The sequence below is a fragment of the Balearica regulorum genome, chromosome 1 (assembly GCF_011004875.1).
Source record: "Balearica regulorum gibbericeps isolate bBalReg1 chromosome 1, bBalReg1.pri, whole genome shotgun sequence".
NCBI classification, from domain to species: domain Eukaryota; kingdom Metazoa; phylum Chordata; class Aves; order Gruiformes; family Gruidae; genus Balearica; species Balearica regulorum.
In genome coordinates this window covers 6,390,498-6,414,516 of record NC_046184.1, presented here as the reverse complement: position 1 = coordinate 6,414,516, position 24,019 = coordinate 6,390,498, and the positions used below count along the sequence as shown (strand labels likewise).

The following is a 24,019-nucleotide window of genomic DNA, read 5'->3' as shown; positions in this document are numbered from 1 at the left end:
ACTGGTGGGAACTGAGGCACACAGAGATTAAGTAACTCATCCAAACTGACACAGAAAGCCTGGGAAAAGCTTGAAATTATAACGTTATCTGTCAAGGCACAATGTAACGCTGGCACTGCCCGGTTACCTTTCCTTTCTACAGGCAATTTCCTCCTTTTTTCAGTTCTGCTGAGCGCAGAACTAGACAAAGCTTAAAACTGGTGATGGGTTAGTTATGAAAGAGCTGCAGAGACCTGTAGAAGTGCATTAGGACTCTCCTTGATCTAAGAGATGAAGATGATGAAATGGTAGATGAATGGCAGTATGATTAAGCAGTGCATGTAGGAAATTATGATCCTGATTTTACCTGCATCCTGCAACATGTGCATCCATGTAACTAGATGTCACTAATCACCACTCAGGAGTGAAATTTTGGTGTATAATAGGTGCAGAAAAAACCCGCAACCTTCCTCTCCCCTCAAAAGAAACGAACTTGAACTCAGTGTCTCAAGGCCTTAGCAGGGAAACCACTCCAAACAGCTACCACATGTCCCAAAACATGGATGCAAGACAAATTTATGCATAAAAGAGCCCTTCCAGTGCATTGCTTTGTTAGCATAGATGCAACCAGTGTGTCAAACCACAGGATTTCTTTGCTGCGAGACGTTGTGGGCTCAAAGTTAAAACTGCAAAACCAGTCAGATAAATTAATGGACGAAATGTTCATCAAGAAAGAGTCATCACTGCTGGCAGAGGACGTCTCTGAACTGCAAATCACTGGTGGCTGGGACAGTGTTACTACACACCATCATAGACTCTTGCTCAGCATCTGTGTTGCTGGCGCAGTAATTTTATATTATGTTTTAGGGGTTAGGGCAATTTAAACAATTAGGCAAAGGAACATAGCGGCAATTGTAAATAAACCTCTTTGTGAGAGAGCATTCATTCGAATTGGATGGTTAAATCCCCCATAAAGCACCTGGAAGATTTAACAACTCATGTCCAAATGAACAAGATGTAATAAGCTTGTATAACGGCTTGATATGAAAAGTGGATTGTTTTTAGTAAAACAGTGGAGAATAACCTCTTATTGAAAAGAGTGATATTGAATTTTAATCAGGGGAAAATAAAGATGCAAGAATGAAAGCTGCACAGGCTTAGAGAAGGACTAGATGACTTTCTCAGTCATCAACAATGGATGCAGGAGCGTGTTACATCCTAATCTGCTATTTTCTGTTATCTTTACTTTTTCAATCACCCTATATATCCTGCCTTTTTAAGAAAAAAAGCCAAACAAAAATACCCCTGCCGGTATTGTCCTCTACAAAGTGCAGAGGAAGCACAGATACAAAAGATGAAAAAGTGATTAAAACCTCATACTTCCATCTAGCTAGCCCTAATTTTTCATCCCAGTATTATTCAGTTGAGTGATTATAGAGTTACTGAAAGCAGAGGAATCCAGACTGTTTTGCTCTTCATATTTTATATATCAGAGTGTAGTAAGAACCATCATCCCCTTGGTGATACTCACCTATGTCACGACTTGGGACTTATGTGACCCTCACTAACATCCCTTTCAGTGCCATCTCTGACACAATCTGTATTTTTGGAGGGGTTAACTAGAAAACCATTTCTCAAATGTGTTTTTAGTTATTACAAGATACACACACCCTCTTTTCATACAGAGTTTTTTTTTTTTAAAGCGAGCACATTGTGGCAATTATGGGGGATTTGTATTCTCCACTGACACCCAAAATTCCATTATCTGTATTTCATGGTGGTGACGAAGTCCAGCATTATGTCCCTGGGCCAAACTTTCAGGGCTTTATTTGTTTTGTTTTTGAGAAGTGGGTAGAGACAACATTGTTCAGGTCCTCAGAGTAAAGCACATGTGAAATAATTTTTTTTATCCCTTTTCTGAACAGTAATTCTATGTTGGGGGTCCATGTACTAAACCGGTATGTTTAGATACTGAACACAACACAGGATGCCTTATCTAAAGCTTTGCTAAGATGGAAAGCCAAAAGCCAAATCAGGACCAAGACTTGCATCACTACAGTTGTTTCAGTTTATTGTGTTGTGCCAACAACTGAATTTGAGCTGTTGTGTGTACTTTCCTCCTCCCTTGCCCAATTTGAAGACCTTGAAGCTATTTAACCCATCTTAATTCACAGGCAGTCACAGGAGCGGGGTGTGAGGATAGGACTATTTGCCCCAAATAGCTCATAATCCATCACCAACAAGGCTGAAATTGCTCCTCCTGGACTGACTTGCCAAGCATGAAAAACACTTTTTTCCTGAAAAGCCAAACCATTTACAGGCTGTTTGGATGGTGTGCGTGGTGGGAAAAGGCATTTTGGAGAGAACATTTGAATTGGTACATCCGCCTGACAAATGACGTGTTCCAAACAAGATGTTCCCAGCTCCACTAGCCAAGTTGTACGGGCCAGTTCAATAGGACTTGTGAAATTCAGGTCATCTGTATGCAGAGCAGTACAGCGAGATTTGCTGCTTCACAGACAGCAAGTTGACCGCTCCTCTGAGTGACGACTCCTACACTTTGCTTGGGTTTCACCTTGAGGCTGTGAAAGCAAGTTAAAACCGACTTTTTTTTCCCTAGCAATAAGCCCTAGAAAGGTCACATACTTCTTCAGACAGGAATGCAAAGGGGTGCAAGGTCTTCCCTGTATAGGTAACTCATGTGATTTATAGTGCTGCATTTAGCCTTGTGGCAGCCAAATTAAGGGGGAGAAGCAACTGAGGAGACATGGCCTTGAAGAATTTTTTTTTTTTTTTGGATGCATCTCTTTGCCAGGCTCTGCTCTTGCTACTGTAGGAGCCCAGAGCACAGGACCAAAGCTGTCCCTGTCACGTACTAGGAATAAAACCACTTCACAGAAGTACAGGGAAAGTTTTGACCGGGGATTGGACACATCTCTGGAGTCACAGCAGCTGATCTTGGCCTTTCTTATGCACTCCCATATCATTTTGGAGACAGGTCAATGGGATTTCTGTGTCTGCAAAGGGCTGGGCAAGCACGCACTATTTGCTGGTAAAGCTCTGCAGGATTTTAAAAAGGCCTGAAGTGTTGCCAGTCTCTCCTGGCTCCAAGGAGTACAACAGACACAGCACTTACTCCAGTCACACCACGCAAAGGGAGTCGGCATCTACAAGGGAAGATCAGGCAGCAGCGCGTTAATGGCAACGCACAGATCTTATGCTGGGAGCTTATCTGAAAAGACGCAACAGGAGGGGGAAAAAAATGAATCCATGAGCCCTCACAGATTTACTTTCCAATAACTTTAATGTTCAGATCACTATCAAGAAATCCAGTGAAAGACTATTTCCTGAAGTGGGTTTTGTTCTACACGTTAAACTGTGTTCAGAGCCCGTAAGTTGCTCCCCCCTTGCTCTAACGTGAAGCCGGAGGGTGCTGAGGCTTGCCAGAAAGTATTGCAACTCTCGCTGTCCTACCCCAGCGAGACACAGCGAAAGAGGGAGGCCTGATGTAACATTATATATACACGCTGCATTGCCATTTATTTATTTTAATACCTCTGCTAGCTCTCCCAGCCTCGCTGGGTGAAGTCCAGCAAAATCCCCTGCCGTCCTCCAGCACCACCTCCCACCTGTTTGGCTCCACCACAAACCACAGCTTTGTCTGTTGTTATATTGTACCTTTTCCTTTATTATTACCTTTATTCCGAGGGCAGAGGATGTGCTTCTAGGGGATTTGGGGAGCAGGGCAGAGGAGCCAGGGCTTAGCTGAGATGGGGGTAACCAGCACCAAGGCAGCCCATAGCTGCTCTGAGCCCCTGGGAATTATTAAACCCCAATGTAATTATGTGTGTCCCCCCGCCATGAGATCTGTATCCTTCAGTCTTTTCTCAGCTAAGCAGGTCTCAAACTGTGAGCAAATCACAGAATAAATTACAGGGGGGTGCACAAGGGAAACAAAATTGAGAATTTGCCACTGTAGGACACTACTCTCAAGCTGATCGTAGCATTTGCTACAGCATTTCATTTGGGTCTTCAAGAATTGCTTTGTGCTACCCAAGAGAAACACACAGAAACTCTTCTTTATTTCTTAAAAATACTAGCTACAGGGTTCCTTAATATGTGGAAGGGAGACACTAAAAACAGTAAGCTAAGAGGCATCAAACAGGGTGGAAAGTGGCCTGCAGAAGAGGAACCAAAATTTGTAAGAAAACTTAGAAGTGGCATTACAATTTAATAAGTCACAAGCATATGAGCTGCATGTTGACTTCTAGGTTTGGGTTTTTTTTACTATCAGTGATCATTTCACTTATATTACATACTGCCTTTCCCCACCTCTTAACCCTCTGCATCCTGCAGTCGATCTGCACAATGTCACATCTGTACAGAGTTGCTGCCGTAATCGTAAACAGTAACACAAAGAAATGTCCGGTAAAATTGACTTAATCACATCTTTGACCTACTCTGTGTCCGTACAGCTGTAATCTCCAGACTCACACACAAAGTTGAGAAACTTCAGTCATGCTATAGGGAAAAAGTGCCAGGGAGATATTTCTTCTGCAGTCATGTAAACACGTCATTTTTCTAAGAAAACAGGATTCTTTGAGAGGGCAACGGTCTCTCCTCCTTAAATCTTCTCAACTTTCAAGTCTTGTGTCATCCCTCAACTCAGCAAAAGCCAGGTATCACCTGACTTGACGAGCAGAGGAATCAGAAGTAGTCTCACGGAGCTAGATAAACTTTTAAAACAATTCCTAGGATGGCTTTTCTGGAGCACACACACTGTAAGGCAACACATACAGAGCTCTGCAAAAGCACTTTACTGGCATTCGTTGGTGGTGACTCACAGAAGTCACCGTGGTCCGTAGTGTGACCACCCGCCCCAGATGCCAATCACAGCCCTGCACTCCACCATCCCACGCATCACTACGTGTGAGCTAACATCCACACCGAAGTTTTGGAATTCAAATAGAAATTTATCGTTCTGTGCTGACAGTCTTAAATTGCTTTAAAAAAAATATAAAAAAACTTGCAATAAGACCGCTATGCCAAGTCTCATATCACTGACAAAGATAAAGGATCTTAGTCCACATTCCTGCACACAGGCTCAGAAGATGGTCAGAGAAATTTAAACTTCTGAAAAAAGAAAGTTCAATGCTCTGCAAATATGAAGAAAGAACTAATAATGTAAGTTGACTTTATGGTTTGACTTTTGAAAGGTTGTTTTTCCTCTTGCAGCTCAGGACACATTAAGCTCCTTAAAACAGTGTAGCAAGAAGCTCAAGTATACCTTAATATTATTGGGTGAAAAAAAAATAAATCACAACTCACCCACCCCTCAAAATCCCTGCAAGTTACCCCCTTAAAAAAAAAAAAAAAATACTGTATTAGGTGCAGCTTCATGTTTTGCAGAAGAGCTGAGGGAAATAAACTTTATATTTAACTAATTTTATAATTTCGCCATCTACATTCCCAGGTGTTTCCAATATTTTAGTGAAGTTTCTGCAAACCATCTGCAAACTTTTTACATGTCCGACTTCTCAATAAGGCAAAGCCAGGCACTTACAGCAGCATTGAGCATGGACATTTAACACTTTGGAGTTTTAATATCTGCAGCAGGCATTAACGGTGCTTTTTTTCCCCCCACTTTATCCTTCTTTTTAGCAGTTTGAATTTTTCACTATTCAAAGAAAAAAAAATAGCGCTGAAGGTAAAAATCGGTTGCAACTGTTAAGTATTAAAAGCATGCCTTAGAGGGACAACAAGCTGTGGAAGTTTGAACAACAAAACGAAACATGCACATTTGTCCCCCTTCCTTCCCCCAAGACTATTTTCCACTTCTTGATCAACTTTCACGCTGTTTTTTGCTCCTCTGAAGTTTCCCACCCATTCCCCTGCAGAGCACAGCGAGGAAAGCAGAGAGTTAATCCTGCAGTTTCAACTGGTGTGAGCCTTTACTATTAACTTGAATTTACGGAGCAATCGCTCCTTAAAAAAAAAAAAAAAAAAAAGAAAGAAAGAAAAAAAAATTCCTCACTGCACTGTAACACTGAGAAGTATATTTTAAAAATCTCCCTCGGGTCTCTCTAAACATCTGCTTAAAGGTTTGCTGTATCTTAAAAGGGCTCTAATTACCAGAAACTCCTCTCTTACTTAAGCCCAGGGCTCACATTTCGATTATAACTCAAGCTCCAGTTAATTTAGGGCTAACCCAAAAATGCCTGTACCAAACAGAAGAAAACATAGGCCTACCTTAAAACTTTCCAGCTTTTCAGAGGATCCAAGTCAGAGATTATAGACACCATTGTAGTAATAATAACAATTATTTTTATATATATATGTGTGTGTATATATATATATATAAAACCACGGCAGGGAAGCCTGACCACAAAAGCAGCAAGAACTCTACTCAGTGTGGGAATGACAACAAACCCAGCACAGCTCTTCCTCCTTCTCAAGCTGATAAGCACTTGTCCCAGCTTCTCTCCACCCCCAAAATCAATCTTGTGCTATATTGCTTCACAGTCCCAGTTTCATTTCTTCACCACTACCTTTTAAAGCCCTTGTAATCTGCTCCAACTGATCAAATTTGACCTTTTTGTAGCCCACTTTATTCCAAGCACAACCCTCAGTTAAATCTCTCTTTATTAACACTGTCCTTCTTGGCTTTCTTTTGGAACAAACACAGCTCAAGCTCGAAGCCTCCAGTCTTTGCCAGCAATCATTTACAGATTACTGCAAGCTGCAGTCTTCTCCTTTTGGGTATTTTCGTCTACCTCTGAGGTTTCCTTTTATATTATTTTCTGAAGGTTGTTGGGGGTCTCCCTTTCCCTGCTCTGTGCAGGCTGGAGTCCGACACTTTTTGAGGAGGGACTTTGCTAATGCAACTCCTCTCCCACCCTTCCCTCCTCCCCTTATACAGGCAGATACACACGTTAAAAACAGTTTACAGCCTTTTGAATGCAGAATCATCTTCCTCCCCCTCTTTATTTTTTAAAAAATCTAATAGACCTGATAGAAGTGAAGCTGTGACTGAAAGCAGTCTGATTTATAGCAAGACTGCTGTTACGGTAGAATAATAAAAAGCCTAATAATGCAAAGACAGATGTAACCCTTTGAGTGTTTGAAAGGGGAAAAGGTCTCTATATAATTCCATTAAACCCATTTCTTCTCTTTGTTGCTACTAAAAAAATAAATAGTAAAGCATCCTCCAGATCACTATGGTGATTTGAAAAGTTGTGTAACTGCTATGTTAGTATGTGTTTATTTAGGAAAATCTAGATGATTGGCTTCTTTTGTGTTACTATAACACTTTTTGACATTGATTTCCCTACTTTTAAATATTTATCTTTTGCATTTTTTCCCCCTCTAAATGTTTTCCATTTATCCTGTGAATGACTGTATCCTCTCCTTGAGCTCTGCCGATTCATTGGGATTTCTGGAAATTCCCAAATTAAAATTCTGGTGGAAGAAAAGCAAAACTGTATCTTATGAAGTGTTCAGTCAGAACCAAACTACCCCAAATGACAGATACTTCCACTTTGCTATTTATACCATAGGCATATGCTCTTAGTTTCTCTCTGCCACCAGTTCTCCAAAAAAAAAAAAAAAAAAAGTAACATCATCCCTTATATGTTAAAAAGAAGCAGTAATACGATAGAGATCTGGTAGCGTGTGACATCATGGAAACATAATAAAGGGTGTAATAAGGCATAATAAACTTTTGAGGCTGCTTTAAGTCTTCCACAACTGCCTCCTTCGTGAGATAAAACTCGAGCTGTGTCTAAACTATGTTTTCAGGGCTCCCATGTATGCTGTAGACTGGTTTTGGGCAGTCCTGAACCTCCCCTTGCTGGTGTCCCTATGGCACAAGGCAGCACCTTGCCGTAAGGTGACACTGAGGCTTCCCACCACCCCAAAAAGACTTTTTGTGACCTCTTTGTCTGCTAGACAGCAGCCAGGAGCTAGTGGTCAGATAAAAACAACCACTTTTAAACTACCTAGATACAAAATGGCTTCTCTGTTCAAAGGCCAGCGCGTCACTGACCCCTCATTTAGGAAAAATGTACTTTGAGTCCTCTCCTGCCTCTTTTTCCACCCCTCAGCCGGGTGAAGCTCCTGGCTCAGCACGTGGGGCCGTATGGGTTGATCAGTGTAGCAAGGCAGGCCTCAAGTTCAGACCTCTGGATTTTACATCCTCCCCTGGGCTACGGCTCCAAGAGCTTTGTTTTATCTCCCAGGGGTTTTAACAAGGATAAACACATCAGAGACTGCTGATGGTGAGATCTGGGGGAGGAGGGTGGAGGAGAATTGGGGGGTAACAGGTCCTCCACCTCCCTCTTAATGCCAGTGTGTCACAGGGTGTTTCTCACCTGATGCACACATATCTCTGAGTACTGCTTCAGAGACAAGGGTTGCATCTACCTCGGGAAACTTTGGGGCCATATATTTATTTACTTACAGGAGACGGGTTAGATGCTTGCCTTGGAAAGGAAAATTCAGTTGCCACTTGTCATATGTTTCTTGGTGGAGCTGAGGAAACCTTCATTTTTAGCGTGGGAAGCAATTAAAAAGAGACTGGCCAGTGATTCTTTCTTTCTTCCCAAAAGTTTGTAAACCACTGTTACACAGGTTAATCCCTCACTTGAGGCTGAGGAGAGCATAGGTGGTTACAGCACACTGCCTTTTCTCTTTCTTCTTTACTTTCCTGTCACATTTGCTGGTTTTAGAGGTATTTCATGTATTTTCCCATGTAAACTTCTCACTGACTGTTTCATATTGATGACCAGGCTCAAATTAAGAAGGGCTTCAAGCTTAGCCTGCAAACAAACAAACAAAAAAATTTCAAAATATCTTGTCCTATCATGTCGCTTCGGCAAGCCCAGTTTGAGTCCTTGTCACATCCTCTCCCTCCACTGTTGCACATCAAGATGAACAAGAGGCAATGATGCTCTGCCTCTGTACCCCACTTAGGGATCTAACTGGTTTTAATTTCTGTACGGGTCAGGCGTAGGTGAGGGCTGCAACAGTAAGCGACCTTTACCTTAAGGCTGGATGCTCCTATGTCCCTAGACTTCAAGGACTAGACACATGAGGCAGAGGACCACAGTTTCCCCTGGTGTATATGGAGGAACCAAGGCCAAGAGACACAACTCATCCCCTGTTCTCCACTTCAGGTCAGTGCCAAACCTGCCCAGAGCTCCACTGCACCAAGATGCTGAGCTTCTTTTACTCTGTCCATCCAGAAATTCCACAAACTCTCTCCATTTCAAGAATTATATCTCCAAAATTTGTATTTTATACTTTCCCTGGTCACATTTTTCACTGCCTTCCCACAGAAAATGCTCTATTATTTCCTCCGATATAGACACTTGAAAACTATACCGTAGGAGTAAAGATTCTTATTCCTTTCCCATTTGCAATTATTTACGGTTATTTTTATTATTTTCATCTTAAACTTTTCATTTCTGAAAAGAAAGCCAGGTGTCTATTTTGCTGGACCTGGCTGGCATTTTGCCAGCTTTTCCTACAACGTTGAAGAAAGCAACTATAAGCTTTCTAAAAATAAAACTAGAAGATTAAGTTTAGCACAGAGAAACTTGCGACAGGCAATGGATTTTCCAAAACAGCCTCACTTATTTCATACAGCATGTAGCTATAGTAGGAGAAAACAAATAAAACAGAAACAGAAACCCACTGTAAAATTATTTTAACTCTTGTGCTTGGATAGCGGCACTCCAGCCCATCTTTTAGCTAAATGTTTTTTCTGTTGTGGGTAGGGACTTTGTCTGCAGAACTTTTATTTTTATGCTTTAAGTGAAGAAATTTCTTCTGATCTTCAGCTTGTTTGCCAAGAAACAGCCGGCACATCTGTGAAATATTACTTAAGCAAATTTATTACAGTTAGCCAGAAGGCAAAAACCCTGAAAGTTTCCTCTACCTGCTGAAATCCAGCCTATTGTATAACTTGGGTCTCTCATGCCATAACATGTCCCACCAGTGAGAACTTAGCAGTTCTCAGTTAATATGATAAAGAAGTACAAGCTTTCCAAGATTTTGAATCATGTTAAAGTAAATATATATCTATATATACTTTTGAAAACAGTATTCATATATACACACACATACACAAAAGGATCTCTAAGCAATGTCATCATCCTTAGTTTAGACAGCTGTGGAGTCAAAGAAGTTCCAGATCAGCTAGCTACAAACATTTGAAGGTCATGTACAGGACAAAGCATTTAAAAAAGCATAAGCAATGATGGCTACTGACCATTAGAAAGACGATTTTTGTCATGAGATTTTTTTTTTTTCCCCCAGCTGTTTCTTTACCAGAAACCTATTGCACTGAGGACTTTACATAGTGTTGGGCAGGAAAATAAACCAAGTATAGTAAGCAGTTTGGGTTGGTTATTTAATCTTCTTTCAAGGGTGTTATCTCATTCAAAATATTTTAGGACCCAAGGAAGGTCTGCCAAAGCACAACTTTCTAGTCAGGATGCCCAACAGCCTGGTTATCAGACAATAATAGAGAAATAAATAACCTTCTAGCATCTTCCCAACACATATTTTCCATTGCTCTTTCATACAAAGCAATATTAAGTTATTTGAAAGAAATCTTGGTCTTTTACCAGGAAAACCTCACTCTCCCTAGGGAGCCTGTTGTTAAATAAAAGCTTATCTATTAAAGAGTGGCCTCCAACTTCAGGGCTGCTGTTGCAGGCTGATAAAGGCTCTTCTCCAGACTGTCTCATGCCGTCCCTCCCCACCAGCATTGCCGCCCCCCTGCCTCTCCTCCCAGTGCCTAGTGCCTCGCCTTTTAAGCAATGCAGTGACTAATTGAAAATGCATTCCAATGCTTTACAAGCAGCTTTTCCTTTCCTGCTGACCAGCCAAATGTTTTAAAGTTGGCAAGATACTGTTTTAACTTGGGAACTCGGACACTTGTTCATGGCCTGGATGTGTAGTTCTGCTGAGAAAAAAGAAAAAAAAAAAATCTGACTTTTGGAACTGGTATGGGTAAATCCAAGTATTACAAATCTTTAAAGCAAGTCCATTCTCCCTAGGTGAAATACATGATCCAGGAGACAAGAAATTCTAAGTCCTAAGTTTAAGAAATGCAGAAAGTCGTGTGCCAGCACTTGAACACAACGAGAGAAAAAGCAGTTACAGGCAGGCATAAATCCAAATGACAATTACCCCTTGGGAAAGAGTACTGTAACCAAAACACCCCGGCGACAGTCAGTAATTGCTGATTAACGGCCAGTCAATGGCCAACCAGACTGGGATTCAGCACATCTTATCACACAGAGCAACTTAGAAGTTGGCTTCATCTAGCAGCTGCAGAGATTTAAGGGTTTTGTTTCTTTGCTAAACAGCAGGCCTGATTGTACAAAGCCTGCACTTTAACGGTTAATCATTAATCTGAAATTACATAAATGTGTCTCATACTTATCGACTTCTCACTTCTACGAAGTCTGTAGAGACAAACTTTCAAGAGATGGTATTTTTTTTTTAATACAGATTGTGATTTTAATGGATTTTCAAGTACTTTCAGGTTTTGCTCATGACAACTGCTACAATAAAAAGCCTTATGAACAAAGATGTGTTTTGTGCCTATTCACCTAGCAGAAAATGACTATTACAGCATACTTTATTATGGGAGAAATGCTTTCCAGCCTCTCTGAAGAGACAGTCTTCCCCAAACTCCCATCACCCTAATTGTTTTTAAGGTGTTTGTAGTTTACTCTAAACAGCACATGAGCCAACATTCGCGTCCTGTGCTAAATTTCTCTTTATTGGCTAGCAGGAGGGTTTCTTCATGCTGCAGCATTGGTAGAGCGAGAACACGTCTGTAGTCCGAGGCAGGGCTTGCCCTTCCTAACCCAAAGGAAAGAATGAAAGAAAAGAAAAGCTCCTTGTATTTGCCAGACATGTTCAAAAAGAGCTACTCGCACACCCCAATCTGCTTCTTTCATTCCATTCGGGAGAGTCATGGGTCAAATTTGGTAGAGAGGAAAATAGCAGCCGTTAACTGTTCCAGCGCCGCAGCAGACCGAAAAGCCAAAGCTGACATTGTCTGTCCTTTCATTTCCATTCTTTTGGTGTCAGGTCATACAATGAACACCAAGACGTCCTTATGAATCCTTATGAAAAGGTTATTGTACAGACTGCCTCTGTAACATAGCCCAGAAAATAAAAACTTTGGTAATGACCTTAATAAGTGCTTTGCTGCGAAGGCCATGTTTTCACATGGACCACAGCTGCATTTATGCAGTCTGAATGCCATCTCATGCAGTGTTGAAGTATAAATCTAAGACTGATTAAATTATGCTGAAAGCATACTGTAAAATATTTAGGAAACGATTTCCAAAGAGACAAAGGAAAATTAGTGGCTCCATATCCATATGTGTCTTTAATAGACTCTTCAAATATTTACCTCTGGTTTTCTATCCATCGTTGAAGTCCAGAGGATAGGATGATTATTGGTAAGAGACTAGACAGAGATATTCAGTTAATTCCTCTTAGTCTTTCTTCTTGACATTGAGAAAACTACTTTTTTATCTGTGCCCTACTTTCCCATCTGGGAGGGACAGATACCACCCTAGCAATCTACAGAGCAGAACACTAGGAACTTAGTAGAAGACACAAAAATTGGCAGCTTTATGAAATTTCCTCCTTTCCAAGATTGTTTTAAGTCTAAATCATCTGAAATACTAGTTCATCATTCAGTGTAAAAGAACATGATCTGTTGAGACAGATGGCTTCTACCACTTCAAAAATTTAAGAGTTGCTGTAGCAAAGCGAGGAACCCCTGAAGCTTTAAAAAATGGTCACCTATACCATACCCTTTAAAATGAAAATAATTTAAAAGCTCCGAAGTCCTAGAGGGAAATATGGGGAAAATAGCAAAAGGGAATAATTATGAAATTACAAAAGTGGTGAAATAAATCTTCCATTTCTGAGATTTGTCTTTCTTAAACTACATTCAGGCACATAATTTTGGAAGCACCAACCACAAACACCTACCTTTTACATGGAGCTTATATATTTTAAATAGAGGGAGAAACAAGGTCCCCCGTGACAGTGTGCTTTGCTATTGACCTAAAGATGATGACATGCAAGTAGGGAAGGAGAAAATGCTTTACATGCCAGAGCAATCACATACATATTTCATGTAAAGGCATGGAGAAGTATCCTTTTAGCCTGTGAATGAACTGCACCAGCACAGGCTGAGTTTATGTCTGATGCTGGTCAGGATTCAAGATTTGCCGGACTCTCTAGAGATAACACTGTTTCATCTTCCCTTCCTACTACAAAGGCAGGGAGAGCTGACAAAACGCGAAGACTACTTTTTGGCCTAACAGCTGGCAGGAGATTTTTATAGGCACAAAACCCAATTAAGTGTCCTGATTCTGGGCATGTAACTCCCCTGGAGCCTTTGTTTAGAAGTGCTTATCTGCTTGTATAGGCACAAGCATCTACAAATCCATGTACAGGTGTGTGTGCGTATCTAAACAAAGCGCCATGGCGCACACCAAAATAATCTGTTGCTCTCTCTTGAGAAAATCCCCACTTTATCCCTGTGACAACAGTACAGGGGAGAGGTTCATAACAGTGTAACTGTTCGCAGGAACGCTGCAAACAGAGTGGGCAAAACGGGCATGGTGCATCAGCCAGGGCGTGGCGCGTCATTTGGTGCATCAGTTGGCGCGTCGTTTGGCGCAGCAGTTGACGTGGCAGTTGGTGGGCATGGAGGATGCCTCTTTGAATGAGGGGCATTCCACTGGCCAAGTGGAAGACATGAAGCACACATAACCCAGCAACGGGGCACTGTCCTGTGACAGGTGAAGGGTGCCCATCCCACCTGACCCTCAGGCAGCATGGTGGGTGCTCATCTGAGAGCAAAGGCTGGAGCTCTGGCTGGGGGGTCTGCACCATCTACCCCAGCAGTGGCTGATGCCTTCACCCGGACAGAGCTGCTGAAGGGAGAGGCTGCAGTGCAGACCTCAGGCTGCAGGACATGCCCAGACCTTTCTCCTAGGGCAGGGGTAGGCGGCAGACCTGCCTGCAGAAGGTGTGCCCAGGTGGAGGACCTCCTGCAGCAGTGGCTGAGCTGCAGGAGGCAGTGAGAAGGCTGCAAAACATCAGGGAGGCTGAGAAGGAGTTAGATAGCTGGTTTCAAGTACAGTCTGCAGTGGACCCGTGGCCAAACAGCCAAAAACTCCCCAACTGGTCCATACAGAAGGGAGCAGGGGCAATAATGCAGAAGAATGGAAACTTGTGACGGCAAGGACCAACAGGAGGAAGAGACTTCCCACAAAGCCTGAGGTGCCCTTGCAGAACCACTTCACCACTCTGCAGACTGAAGAGGAAAGACCCATCACATCAGGAGAGATTCTGGACCTGAGTAAGGCAGCCCGGTCTGCTCCCCGTGTAACAACCAGAGCAACTAAGAAAAGGGGACAGGTGATAGTAGTAGGTGACTCTCTTCTGAGAGGTACAGAGGCACCCATGTGCTGACCTGACATGCTCTATCTCAAGGTGTGCTGCTTACCAGGGGCTCGGATCAGGGATGTCACAAGGCTACCAAGCCCCGTGCAGTCCACTGATTGTTATTCGCTGCTGTTGTTTCACCAGTGACACAGCCAGGAGCAGTCTGAGGAGCATCAAGAAGGATTATGGAGCTCCGGGACTCTGGAGTGCAGGTAGTTTTTTTCTTCAATCCTCCCGGTGAAAGGGAAGGGATTGAAAGGGCCCGTTGAATCTGGTGAATCAGCGAACGATTACAGGACTGGTCCCACAGCCAGGGGTTTGGCTACTTAGACCATGGGACTTGCTTTGAGACACCTGGTCTACTGGCGGCTGACGGGGTCCATCTGTCAGAGAGGGGGAAGAGAAGAACATCTTCAGTCATAGGGTTGCCAAGCTGGTGAAGAGGGCTTTAAACTAAAGTTGCTAGGGGAGGGGAACCTCAATCCATCCCACTCCTACCAGTTTGATGCCAGTGCTGGCCATAGATGCCCAGAGCAAGAAAAAGGATCACAGCTCAGCAGGAGAACACCTAAAGTGCAGCGTGAAGGAATTCCAGCCACTCCAGCCAGTAAGTCAGCTTCATCGGGGACCCAATTTAAATGCCTCTATGCAAATGCACTTAGCACAGGGAATAAGCAAGAAGAGAGATGTGCGCATGCCTGCAGGGCTATGATCTCATTGGCATCACAGAGAAGTCGTGGGATGGCTCCTATGACTGGAGTGTTGTGGATGTCCCATCCCTGGAAGTGTTCAAGGCCGGGTTGGATGGGGCTTTGGGCAACCTAGGCTAGTGGAGGGTGTCCCTACCTATGGCAGGGGGGTTGGAAGGAGATGATCTTTAAGGTTCCTTCCACTTTTCCAACTGAAACCATTCTGTGATTCTAAGATTCATCAATAGAAGGCTGGAATTAAATTCAGCTCTAAAATGCCACTTATCCATATAAAAAGTTCACTAAAAAAGGTCCTTTTCCTAATTCAGGGGAAATCAGAAAGAACTTTTTTTTTTGTTTCATTATTGAATGCAATTATTTGTCTTTATTTTCTAAAGAAACTTCTTTTATTTGTGAAAAAGCAGTACCATGTTTTTCCTGTTTCTGAGGACTGCTCACTTTAAAAAAAGCATCACGTAAACGTTTGTTCATTCCCATGTTGGCTGTTCCATTACTTCCTACATCTCTTCATGAAAGTTTTATATCTTTCAAAGCATTAATAGCTACTGTAGTCCAGATTACATTATTTATATACACAGGTCGTATTCACACATACAGTTTGTTTACAAGAGATCCTTTTCTTCCGTTCAAAAATATTCAAATTCTCATGTCACACTTTTCTTTCTTGCTGACCTCATTTACAAAAGCCCAAACACTATAGTGATTTTTCTCCCAGACAAGGCCTAGGCTGTGATTCCAATAAAGACAAGCACAGGTCCCCATGCTGAAAATAAAACATTTTTATTACTTTCTAAACCTCGGGCATAAACATTCATTGCTTCATCTGACAAAATCCAACCAATAAAGACCGGGAAAAGAGATTAATAGAACCAGCTTTCTAGAACATTACACTGCCCTCTAGACACTGGATGTCTTGAAAATTGGATATTGTATGGTTGGCCCATAGAGGAACAAGGAAAATATCCTTGTTTTCTCATTTGGATGGTCAATTGCTATAGCCTCAGCAAAGCTGTGCTTCTCTGGAAGCTGCAGGACCTAACATGGGCTGAGTCCCCCGAGCCTGGATTGAGTTGGTTGCTAATAACTCTTGGGGCGTCCTTGGGAAACTTACTTCTTTTCACAGATTCCCGGTGTGTCTGGCAAGAAGAGATCAGTAGATCATCCTGTGTGGCCTTCTTAGATTTCACTGCTCCTCCTGTCTGAGAGTGTTTTTAGAGAACTGAATTATGTTCCTCATAGCCAGGAAGGAGTTCAGTCTCTGAGGAAATCAGAAGGGGAAGATGCTGCAGCTTTTCACAACAGTTTGTTCAAATAGTTTATATTTCTGTCTTCTAGTTTGTAGCTTGCCTGCAAATGAGAAGTTCCAGCTCTTGCTAATTATTCCTTATCCAGTAACTTGAGAAAAATTTTTCCTCTTCAGAAATAGATGTCTAGTTATTTACCAGGCTGCTTCTTCCTTTTTACTTTTTCTTTTTTTTTAATACTAAGTCCTTGGAAAGTAAACAGAAAGTGAACTAATCATGAACCTTCAGAAGGGTGCAAAAAGTCTTCTCTTCTCCAGGCTGAACAGTGCCAGCTGTCTCAGCCTGTCCTCATAGGACAGGTGTTCCAGACCCCTCATCATATTTGTGGCCCTTTGCTGGACTCTCTCCAATATGTCTATGTCTCTCTTGTACTGAGGAGCCCAGAAATGGACAAAATACTCCAGCTGTGGCCTCACCGGTGCTGAGTAGAGGGGAAGGATCATCCCCCTCGACCTGCTGGCAATACTTTGTCTAATGCAGCCCAGAATACTATTTGCTGGCTTTGCCGCAAGGGCACAGTGCTGGCTTATGTTCAACTTGGTGTTCATCAGGACACCGAGGTCCTTTTCTGCCGAGCTGCTTTCCAGCTGGGTGGTCCCCAACATGTACTGGTGCTTGGGCTGTCCCTCCCCAAGTGCAGGACTTTGCACTTGTCCTTGTTGAACTCCATGAGGTTCCCATCATCCCATTTCTCCAGCCTGTTGAGGTCCCTCTGGATGGCACCACAACCCTCTGGGGTATCAGCCACTCCCTCCAGCTTGGTGTCATTAGCAAACTTGCTGAGGGTACACTCTGCCCCATCATCTAGATCATTAATGAAGATGTTAATCAGGACAGGACCCAGTACAGACTCCTGGGGTACACTGCTAGTTACTGGCCTCCAACTAGACCTGTGCCACTGATCACCAGCCCTGCGACCCAGCCATTCAGGCAATTTTCAATCCCCCTCACTGTCTGCTCATCCATCCCACACATCACCACCTTGTCTATGAGCATTTTATGAGACACAGCATCAAAGACTCTGCTGAAGCCCAGGTAGAGAATATCCACTGCTCCCCCCTCATCTACCAGACCAGTAATTTCATCACAGAAGTTTATCAAGTTGACTACTCCTGATGACTTTCTTGTCCTCAACATGCCTGGAAATGGTTCCCAGTGTTAGTTGTTCCATCCTGTTCCCAGGGATCAAGGTGAGGCTGACTGGCCTGTAGTTCCCTGGGTCCTCCTCCTTGCCCTTCTTATAGACAGGAGGGACATTTGCTTTCTTCCAGTCTTCAGGCACTTCTCCCAATCACCACCATCACTCAAAATTATTGAGATCATCCTTGCAATGACATCTGCCAGCTCCCTCAACACTCATGGGTGCATCCCATCAGGGCCCATGGATTTATGTCTGTCCAGTTTGCTTAAGTATTCCCTGACCTGAATCACTTCCACCAACGGTAGATAATCCTTGGTCCAGCCTTTCCCCCGGGTCTCTGAGACCTGGGTTTCCTTAAAGCTGGTCTTGCTAGTAAAGACTGAGGCAAAGAAGGCATTCAGTGCCTCAGCCTTTTCTACATCCTGTGTAACGAGGTCCCCTGTCTCATTCAGCAACGGGCCCACATTTCCCCTAGTCTTCCTTTTGTCAGCTATGTACTTATAGAAGCCCTTGTTTCTGACAACAGATTCAATTCCATTTGGGCTTTAGCTTTCCTAACCTCATCCCTGGATGACTGGACAATGTTTCTATATTCCTCCCAGGTTACCTGTCGTTGCTTCTACCCTCTGTATGCTTCCTTTTTATGTTTGAGTTTGGCTGGGAGTTCCTTGTTCATCCACACATTTGTGTGGCCTCCTGACATATTTGCCTGACTTCTAATTTGTTGGGATGGAGCTCTCTTGAGCTTGGAGGAGGTGATCTTTAATTATGAACCAGCTTCCTTGGGATACCCTTTCTTCCAGGGCCTTATCCCATCTTTGAAGATCCCAAAGTCTACTCTCCTGAAGTCCAGGGTTTTGAACTTGCTTTTCACCCTCCTCCCTGCCCTCAAGATCCTAAACTCCACGCAAAGGTTGTGTCTGGACAACCTTCTTTTCAAATTACGGCTGCTGCATCTAAAATTCATGTTCATTTCATGATGCCTATAGTGAGGTCAGGCTTCACGTTGACATTATTGGCGACGAAGCTGGGCCTAGTTCTTGTCCCAAAATACAATCATCCAGCTGAGGCCTGCTTAGAGATGTTAATTGGCCTGTGTTCAATCCAGTTAACCTGTGCCCTGCTGATAATGAATAGCCATAATCTTCCCTAGATTGCCAAGGGATACAAAATAAAGAGCCTAGGAGCACTAATACTTTTCCATTGCAATGTCATAGAGGAATGAAATATGTGTTTTTGATGGAATTCCTGGTTTTCATTAGTTACATTCTTATTAGTCAAATATTTTTCAGAAAAATATTTTGTATCTTTTCTGGTATTTTCCCTTTGCTGAAAAATTGAGCAGCCCGTGGGTATGTGCCCACCTTTGTCTTTCCTGCAGTTCTATTAATGACTTTATCTCCGGCTAGTAATGACCTATACCAAGCGTTCATATACAGAAGGTGATATGAAACTGTTTTAAAAGAAAATGTTTTAAAAGAGTACGCAGCCCAGCAGAGAAGAGCAATGCCACTTTTTATCCCTACCCGTACGTGCTGAAAGTTTGCCAGCTCTTGTTGAAGCAAATTCCTACTTCTCAGCTCCCATCTGGCCACTCTCCCTCGCCGTCAGAGGTGACAACCATTTTAGCAAAAACACCTGAACTGATATGTCTGTTATAGTTCAAAATAACTGTCGTGGAAAGCTGTCTTGACGTGGGCAGCAGGACAGCTTTTGGATACTGGACTGGAAAAACAACACTTAAACATTAATATACTACAGATTCTTGAATTTCTGCTCCAACTGCTGTAAAACCTGGCACAGGACTGGAGAAATAGTAGCTGCGACTTCATAAGCCGTTGAATTTGGCAGAAAGGAGAGCTTTACCAAGATCAATGGAGTGTTGTGGATCATGATTTATTCTGGAGCTCTGCTCAGGGGAGGAGAAAAAGGAAGGTGCTCTCCCCTCTGCAAGCACTGCTCGTGGATTTATTGAGAGCTATCATCTAAAGCTGAGAGATGAAATTCAGTGTGTATGGATACTCTTTGAAAGACTGCCAACGGCTTTAGAAATAAGAACATAAATTGAAGGTGAACAAAACTGCAATTGAAGCTATCTCCAGCAAATATAATTAAGAAAATAACCTGGTGAATGAAAAATACATTGGATTTTCAGAAATTATGTAATTTTCAATAATACAGGAAAAGGGTTCCTAAAGGCAGGAATTCCCAAATTAAAGAGTGATATAAGAACCACTTTCAAGTAAATAGTCTGTCCCAGAGCCAAAAACTGTTACTGCCTTACCAGCAACAATACCAGTATGTGGCAATAAATGTTCACAGTTCCCTGAGCTATAGCACTGCTATTTGCTCCTGGCACACCTTCAGCTTCTCCCACTTGGTCTTAGTCCTGAGAGCCACCCCCTACCCTCTGCTATGCTTTTGGCTTCTCTATTACAACCTTGCATCTTTCATAAGTTTTCATTTACCCCTATTTCCCCCTTTTTTTCTCATTTTCTCTTACTGTATCTCTATATATCTATGATTGTTGTCCATACCACTGAGATGGTATAAGCTTTTAGCTAAAGGTATCCTCTTTTCTTAGTGTGGAATTATGATAATCTAATAAACCATGAATAAAGAACTTTCTATTTTCCAATCAGTTTCATTCAGAATTTTTCTCCTTTGGAAAATTATGTCTTTTAAAATACCAGTATATGTATGACTAGCAGGGATGTACTCAGTTTGGTGTACTGAATGTAACCATGTCATGATTGTTCATCCTTAGGCAACCACTGACTTCCAGTCTAGTGACCAATTCATCTTTTCATCTTTATCCAATATAATGATGTCTAGAACAGACCTATCATTTATGTTTGAAACTACTCTCCTTAAAAAATCCAAACAAATCATCACTGATATTTTGCTACCAACTGCATGGATACAGTAGCCATATCTCAGGAACTGAAGTCTCCCATCACACCTCGATTCCCCTCCGTGCATTACTGACTAGTGCTTATGGAATAACACATCTTATTCTGAGGTTTGATTTGTGTCTCTTGTTTGAAATAGTGTGGAGAGTGGAGTGGAGATGCCTTTGCAACACTATTATTTACATCATTGATGGATGTGTAGTCAGTCCTGCTAACACAGATACAGGTGGTGGTTTTAGTACAGAGCACTGCCTCTCCTATGATCCTATGGTCCATGACCTTATGAACATGCACAGAGCTCCACAGCACTGAGACTCTGGGCATCTCCTATTCCATCCATCCATTAATTCTACAGATGATCTCCATTTCAAGTATATTATTATATATTATAGCAAGTGTATTTTATCCTTTGCATAGACTCATTCTTGCAGACTCCTGTTTTTGAGCAATCTGGTGTGACCTCATGACTGGCCCAGCTTTGAACAGGTGGTTTGACTAGAAATCTCCTGAGGTCCCTTCTAACTCTAGTCATCCTGTGATCCTAAAATCCTCTCCACTCACCTTTTTTTTTTTTTTCCCCCCACTCCACCCTTTTTAGACTGGTTACGGGTAGAGATACTAAATCTGTTTATTCACATCAGCAGCCTTTCAACAAGATAACTATATCAGATTTTTCTATATAAAATCTCAGTTCCCTTGATTTTAATTCCTAGGGCTAGCACTCACATGTAAGCGATAAGAAAACATATTATTTATTTCACGTTCATTGCTGCACAGGTTCAATTTTGAGTTTGGACTGCCTTGACCTTCACACTACCCTACTAAATAAGCTAGTTTAAAGCCGTCTTGGCTGCTCCAGCTATTATTTGACTGAAACGTTAGTATTGTGCTGTATGGTTCATCAGCTGAGGGTCAGGCGGTGCTAAGCGCAGGCAGACAGCTTTCAGCCAACACTGAGCACTTGTGCGACCAGCTGTCTAGTGGGGAATCGGGGGAGACTGATCTCCAATACGTCTCAGTCAGGTTGTGTCTTCCACAAACCTGGAAAACTGGCCTTTTTCCAAAATGCCAAAAGCACTGAAATTTCTACTGTACTGTTGTGGTACAAGAGCCATCCTGACGTGCCCTGCCTTTCACTCACCAGCTTGCCTTACGACTTAGAGCTAATAGGGGGCAACTTCTGCTCCCCTGCATCCTGCCAGGGCTCAAGGAGCAAGAGGTGGTGATGAGCTTATTTAAAAGAAAAAAAAAAAAAAAAGCAAAAAGCCATAGTGTAAGGCACGTGTTGGGATCTTCTGAGGATTATAGAGCAGCTGAAGCCCAGGGATCTGAGGGATGAGTCATTTAAGCCAGACATAAAGTTTCCCCCCCCGCCACCTCCCCACCTCATATGAAAGGAAAGAGGGTCGGAGCCAGACCATCTGGACAACTCTGTGGGAGCAGAGGCCTGCAGAGAGGATTGGGCCGCCCACAATGCTTAGCAGGAAACAAAGCAAAACAACTTGCTCTGCAGACCTGGCTCGAACATGCTCATCGACAGCTATCAGCTGATTTTATATCAATGAGCATTTACAATGATTAACCCTTATTTCTGCTCTCCAAATGGGAAAGACGAATAAACTAAAGAAGAAGAAAATATTAAGAAGGAGATGACACTACAGAGAAGATGATATTATGAGAATGGCTTTAAATTATATCTGTGATAGCGTTTCAGAGCCATTGCCATTGAAGCTAAGAGAAATTTGCCACAGAACTTCTTAGAAAGTGCTATAAGGATTCAGAGCACTCTACTGTTGTCACACTGCCTTACTATATTCACAAAGGGTTTAGAAGTTAAATTTGAAATGGAAATTCATAGGAGAGGCAACTGAACAAACAGGATAATATGTCACCAGAAAATGTAGATTTGCAGAGCTTGTGAATTTGTATGAAAATCCCAAGACAATTTCTTCATTGATCAGATTTCTATTGCTATACAAATCTTCTCTTGTGCAGATTAATGCAAAGCAGTCAAAATTAACATTTGTTCCTTCATTATTAGACTAGAAAAATTCCAACTTTTATAGCTTTCCCAATTATCACTTGCCATTATCCCCATGACCCAATCTAACTTTTTTTCCTAGGACAATTTCAGCAGTTTTTCAGTTTTGAATCACCCAGCAATAAAACATACAATGGAAAGAAATTGGCAATTGTTGTATAGCGTTATGCTGTTTATTCAGGAAAGTATGGTCCTATATTAAATATACCCTAAAAAGGCAAAAATCAGCTTAAAATTTCTGTTAATGTTACCACACCTGTTAGCACAAGAAACAGCATATTCCCCCCCAATATTGCATTGCCTATGAAGATTGTTAAGGAAAGATTTATTCTAGTTGACACAGTTAAGATAAAACTGTTGGCTAAAACTACAAAGTACTCTGTTTCTAAAAGAAGAAAGGATGGTTCCGCAAAGCTTAATAAATTACAGAATTTCTGATATATACTTCCCATATTCATTTGTTTCAATTAGGTGCATGTAAGTAAAGGACTGTTGGTTTCATCAAAATCATGATGTGTGATTAATGAGACCAGGTCTGTTAATTTTACTTTTTGACATTCAGGATTTATAAAATGTATGTTTTAAAAAAGTATATTTTTGGGAAATTGCAATGGAATGTGACAGACGTCACTGTTTCCTTCTCCTGGATTGCTGCAGAAAATGACTGTGTCCACTTACCCTGCTGGAAAATGAAATAACCCTTACAAGTAGATTTGGAATCTCTTGAAGTTCAAAAGTTAATAGTAGGAAAATTTCTATACAAATAAAAAATATTTTAATTACCTCTGGAATGATTGTTACTAAAAGGATTTTATGGTGCTAGAAAGCTTGGGAGTTTTAAAAGAGACAGAATATAGAGGTCAGGAAAATGATCTTTAGATTAAATGAATGTCATAAGAATGTATTTATCAGAGAAAATAGTAGAGGTTTCATATATAACTAGCTTTCCTTCTAACATACATGTTAAGTTGATGTGGAGTGGGTCCCTGCTGTTCAAAATACCAAGAAATAAAAGTTCAGATATGTGTCACGATAGAGGCAAATATCTGTTGTATCTAATTTGGCAGAAATATAGGAAGTGTGGAAGAGATGTAGACAGAACATAAAACCCTCACCATGAAGTTAGGTGATGGTACAACTCCAAATCTTAATTAGTTTATTGATTAGCTCTATAAAGATGATGCGTTGTTAACAAAATGGTATGTTACCCGTTCTCTGCCTATTGCAGTGCTGTAGCAATTCCAGCAAGCTTAGTCTATAGATTTATATACTTGTCTCTACAGTCCATTTGTATAAACAAGTAGCTCAGAGGATTTAGCTAACCCCCATCTGGTTACTTTAAAAAACAGAAGCACAAAAAATATCACAGTAACAGAAATAAAAATCATTTGAACTGGTCTCCATCTGGCAATTTTAATAATGGAAATGCAAAGTTACAA

The 24,019-nt window shown here is 41.8% G+C and overlaps 1 protein-coding gene across 9 annotated transcripts in view; it reads right to left on the bottom strand.

The window, feature by feature from the left end:
* CELF2 (CUGBP Elav-like family member 2) overlaps window positions 1-24,019 on the bottom strand; it is a 568,513-nt gene that overhangs the window by 371,213 nt on the left and 173,281 nt on the right. For 4 of the 9 annotated variants that reach the window (XM_075763021.1, XM_075763247.1, XM_075762944.1 and 1 more), the window contains exon 1: window positions 6,229-6,414. The exons of the other annotated variants lie outside the window; for them this stretch is intronic. In XM_075763021.1, coding sequence (XP_075619136.1) covers window positions 6,229-6,281 — 53 coding nt within the window. In that variant the 5' untranslated portion in view covers window positions 6,282-6,414. Of the gene's footprint in view, window positions 1-6,228; window positions 6,415-24,019 lie in introns of those variants that run through there. 9 annotated transcript variants of the gene reach the window in all.